This window comes from Mycetomoellerius zeteki, unplaced genomic scaffold, assembly GCF_001594055.1.
Source record: "Mycetomoellerius zeteki isolate Tzet28-1 unplaced genomic scaffold, Tzet1.0 scaffold503, whole genome shotgun sequence".
Taxonomy (NCBI): Eukaryota; Metazoa; Arthropoda; class Insecta; order Hymenoptera; family Formicidae; genus Mycetomoellerius; species Mycetomoellerius zeteki.
Genome location: NW_017257505.1, coordinates 90747 through 95907, shown reverse-complemented (window position 1 = coordinate 95907; position 5161 = coordinate 90747). Strand labels below are relative to the sequence as shown.

Here is a 5161-nt window from a genome sequence, read left to right as displayed (position 1 = left end):
TTCTTATTGCCGGAACTATTTGATTTCGGAGCATGTCTTCATAGTTTGCGGCGTTCAAATTGCCATCAACGAAGAATGGTCCTATTAATCTATTATGTAATATTCCAGCCCAAAACGTTTAGTTTCTCCGGATATTGCGTATTATGTCTTCGTATCCAATTAGGATTCGAATTGGACCAATACCTACAGTTATCCTTATTCAGAGTATCATCTAGTTGAAATGTTGCTTCGTCCGAGAAGGCTATATTTGATGCAAAGTCAGGATCTTTATCTGTTCGGAACATCATATCCTCACAGAACTCCACACGTCGATCGAAATCATCTTCATTTAACTCATGAACAAGTCAAATTTTGTATAAGGATGAAATCTATTTTTTTTTATATGTTATGGATAGCATTCTACTTATTTCATGTTCTTGAGAAGTTCTGCGGGTAGAACTATGAGGGTTTCCTGTGAATGATAATAAAACATCCAATGACTTTTCTGTATTTGTTGCTGAACTTGGTTTTCCTGATCTAGGTCGATCTTTGACGCTGCCTCTATCTTCAAACCGTCTAACAGTTCTTTCGACAGTTGATTTTGAAATACGAACCATCCCATTTCTAAAAGTTGCATTGAAAATGTTCTTTACGTGATTACAAGATCTTCTGACCTCACCCCAATCTCTCATCATTAGAAGAGATATTCTTTTTCGTTCAGTAAGACGTTTCTCATTAATAACTTTTTTATTAATATCGATTTCTTATTAATAACTCAACTTATTTTTTTTTGGATCTTAGAATAACAAAACCAATGGATAATCAAAAGGAAAACAGCTAATTCATCATTAAATGGATGAAAAAATCTCATTAACAATTCTTGTTCAACGAATGAACACAATTGAAAAGAAATCTCTAAACAATACCAATCAGAAATTTCCAGGGAACAATAATTCTACAGTACGAAACAGTCGTGATGAAAAATTTGATGCATGGAGCATAATGAAAAATACTTCGAAAGTAATCTAATTTTTCTAATTCGTCTTTTGGCATGATTTTATATGGGAAAATTTATTCAGTTTCTGAATGACTCCTAGGAATGAGTTTGACTCAATTTTGACCAGACATTATGTTCACATTAATATCATAATTCGTCGTATACGAAGGTATTTTATGGAGTGAACTTCTTCATTTTCGTCATTTCGAAAATCTATGGATTCAAGTTACCCTCAGGGATCACTTTGACCCAATGAATAAATATTTACGTAAGGTACCCAAACGATGGCCAAAACCTCTTTATTGTTGTTTAGAATCATGACCTGGATAATATTTGTCAAGATCAAGGTCATTGGAGGTTGTTTCGCTTATTTTCATTTCCATGTAAAAATCGCGACGATACTGTAACTTTCAAGCATCGTAACTCGAAAAGTACTTCATGAAAAAATATTTTATTATAGTTGTTCAGTACAATAATTTTATGTCGATTAACTCGTCGAGTTCCCCTGCGGCGATATGCGAGGGCTCCCCAAGTCTCCGCGTTACGTCCCTTCCCGCGTGTGGCGACTGCGCGTAATGCGCGATCGATTCTCGCCTTCCTCGATCGAAGAGGAATCAATGATTATTTTAGTCTTGCCACGAGAACATGTGCCCTAGCGATACGCGAGAAAAATCAGTGATAAGATAGAACGCGACCGTCCGCACACGAGGCGAATAAAGTCTATGTCAAGCAAGAGAAAGTGTTTGTTTCATTTCTCGACCACGTATCCTCGACGCAGTCCTTCCACGGAAAAGACATGGAAACTCGGAGCAGTGAGTTATCGCACGAGGGCAGTGCCGAGCGAACAATAGTGTTTTGGAAAATTCTCGAGATGTGCTATAAGAATATGCAATGAAAAATGGGAAAAATGGGAAAAATTCCATTTTAAAAAATTGATGTGATCTTGACTTGACCTTGGCGACGCGACCCAAGGTCAAACGGATGTGATCAGTAATTAAACATTTTTGAATCCTACAACTTTTGTCTGAAATACTTTTCTGTAATACTTATACTTTCCATGATATTCAGGTGCACCCGAACTTTTTAGACACTCTGTATACAATATATTACGATATGCATGCGTAAATCATTTTTATTATGTTTATGGAATGTAGTAACGCCATTAAAAAGGATAAAGCATTTGGTGAATTGATCCGCAATTAGTACATGGGGTCTAATTGTAAATAATCATTACTTTAATTAATTCAAATTAAAATATATAAAACGGTAATGAAATGGAATAAAATTATCCATATGTAATTTTTATAATCAATCATAACTATTAAATATTTTATTAATTGTTTCATATTGTTCTGGATAAAAATATGAATTTTTTTAAAGAGTGATCTACAGCTAGTGATTTTACCCTATATCTAATAATTTGTGATTATAATTAATAATATACATATATATTGTCCATTTACATATACAGGGTGTCTAAAAAAAAAACGGATCGAAACACAATGGGGACGTAGATTGGATCAAGGGGAACAAAACAGTACCATTTTGCAGTTGACGCAATATTTAACGAGATATTAACGTTTAAAAATAGGCGAATACAAGCGTCCGACCAGCCTACTGCTCAAGCGCTATCCTTCTCCTCCCCATGCGCGCCGTTCTGAGTAGCTTGCTTGCCAGGCCATCCCCGCACCTCGCACCGCGTCATGCGACGGTGGGGACGGTAGGCCGTCCTGCCGGCAGCAGTACATGAGTAGGCTGGTCGGACGCTTGTATTCGCCTATCTTTAAACGTTAATATCTCGTTAAATATTGCGTCAACTGCAAAATGGTACAAAACTGTTTTGTTCCCCTTGATCCAATCTACGTCCCCATTGTGTTTCGATCCGTTTTCTTGAGACACCCTGTATACATTTTCCTTATACAAAATGTTCCCGGGTCAAATGGCCAAACTTTAAATATGAATTTAGGACCTCAAAACAAACAAAATTTTTCTCTGTAAATATACTCGCAAACACTTTTTCAAGAGATATTGACTTCCGAAGTTACAAAACTGTAGGAATGATTAATAATGTCGAAATAATGTTGAAATAAGATCTATTCTCTTTATTGCTTTACAATAATCAAAATTTAATTATTAAATGTTTTGTTCAAAATGATGATCTCTAGCCCGGAAACAAGCATTGCATCTATCGATAAGAGAACGAGTGGCTGACTGACATTGTGCGTCTGTAATTTCTTCACACGCTTGCACAATTCTTCGTTTTAATTATTGAAAGTCATTAACAGGCACTGCATATACTTTTTGCTTCTGAGTACTCTATACAAAAAAATCTAATGTTAAATCCGGTAAACATGGAAGCCAAGACTACAGATCCAGCACGACCAATCCATCTTCTGAAAAAATGAAGCCACTATTGAGGACATCTGCCATAGTGAGCAGCCATCGAATTAAAACCAAAAGTTCATTCTTATATTCAAAGGAACGTTTTCCAAAAGGTCATAAAATTCATTGGTCAAAGCGAGAAATCCATTCGCATTCAAGCGAGCTGGTAGAAAATGGGGTACAATTAGAATATCGCCTTATTCCTAACCATATATTCTCATTTTGAACAAAACATTTAATAATTAACTTTTGATTGTTGTAAAGTAATAAAGAGGATAGACCTTGTTTCGACATTATTCATTCCTACAGTTCTGTAATTTCAGAAGTCAATATCTCTTGAATGAAGCGTTATAATTTGCGACCATACTTCCAGAGGAAAATTTTGTTCGTTTTGAGGTTGTCAATTCATATTTAAAATTTGGCCATTCAACCCGAGAACACCCTATATATTATTATGCCCGTATCGTGCCGATACCCGTGCCATAACATTTCCGAGCGAGTCGAGTCGAGAGAAAACATGAAGAGCGCGTTGCTGGACGACGAGCAGTAGTGTTCCTATAATAAGAGTTAAGTTAAACCGCCGTCATTAATAGCCAAATACTACTACAAAGACTACAGACGATATACAGAAACTATGACACGTCAAACACACGTAACCGAATTCAATTAAATGAGCATGGTATGGTTAGAAATAACATTCTTTAACAAATCTCGTGTAAATGTACTGCCAGTGCTAGATAACGCGAAAACATGAAGGATAACATCAAATACATGATTTTCTGCAATTTGTTTGTAACTTTTGATTGTGTTGGCTATTGCAACTCATTTGAAACTAGCGGTTAGCTATTACATATAGCGGATTTCAGTAATCAATCAAAAATCATTACCTCAATGGCTTAACTTTTATTATAATATTTCTAATGAGCAGCTGTTGGATTGGATTGACGGATTTGGGCGATTGAGACGTCACTTTGCTCGAACGTGCTCCAATCGCTCCTGTGTTTCTCCGCCGTACACGGATGTTCTGCTTGTTCGAGTTCGTCAATAATAAAGTATCTCGTTTCTTCTTTAACCAACGCGTCTCTTTATTTCGCGGTTTGGGAGAGCGCGTCTGCTCGGGCTCGCGATTCGGTTGCGCGAAATGTGAATAACGCACCGCAAACGTAACAATATCATCTAAATTACGATTATGATAATATATCTACCTGATTGATGGGGAAATCATAGGAGTTCCTCGGCTAACTGGAAATTGCACTGGTGGGTATAATTTAGTAATTTGCGGCTGTAAACCACAATTATACAACTCTCCAATTCCTTGTAAAATTATATTAATGTTTTGTTCGGTGCGTCGAGTTAATACAAGGTTTGTCACGTTTGGATGTAAGGATCCTCTCAAAATGTGCTGCAGAACATCGTCTGGTGCGATTTCGATGACCACAGCGTTACTTGGAATTAAATCTGTTGTTTGTTGAAATAGAACAGTGTTTAATATGCTTCGAGTATGATAGTCCGCCGATGATAACTTTGATGCTGAACTGAACCATTCGGTGCGAGGTATAGAAGTGCTGATCCATTTTGAACTCCGTTTTTTTGGCTGTGGTATTATTTTATTCAAATTAAGCAGAAGCTGATTTTTCGCCGGTGCGAGGTAAGAACTGTGATACGGTACATTGCAGTAAATCTCCTTCACGTAAATATTATTGACCTGATTATATAAAAATGGAACATATGCAGCTGTAGCAAATTGTAGTTTTAATTTTATATTTCAATGTTTTGAAAACTATTAATAATTTTCATTATTTT

General features: G+C 36.3%; 1 protein-coding gene across 1 annotated transcript in view; it reads right to left on the bottom strand.

The window, feature by feature from the left end:
• LOC108727528 (fatty acid synthase) overlaps window positions 1-5161 on the bottom strand; it is a gene marked incomplete at its 3' end in the record, with an annotated part of 31233 nt that overhangs the window by 3255 nt on the left and 22817 nt on the right. Inside the window, exon 7 of the mRNA XM_018455681.1 lies at window positions 4564-5092. Within this exon, the coding sequence (XP_018311183.1) occupies window positions 4564-5092 (529 nt within the window). The remainder of the gene's footprint in view (window positions 1-4563; window positions 5093-5161) is intronic.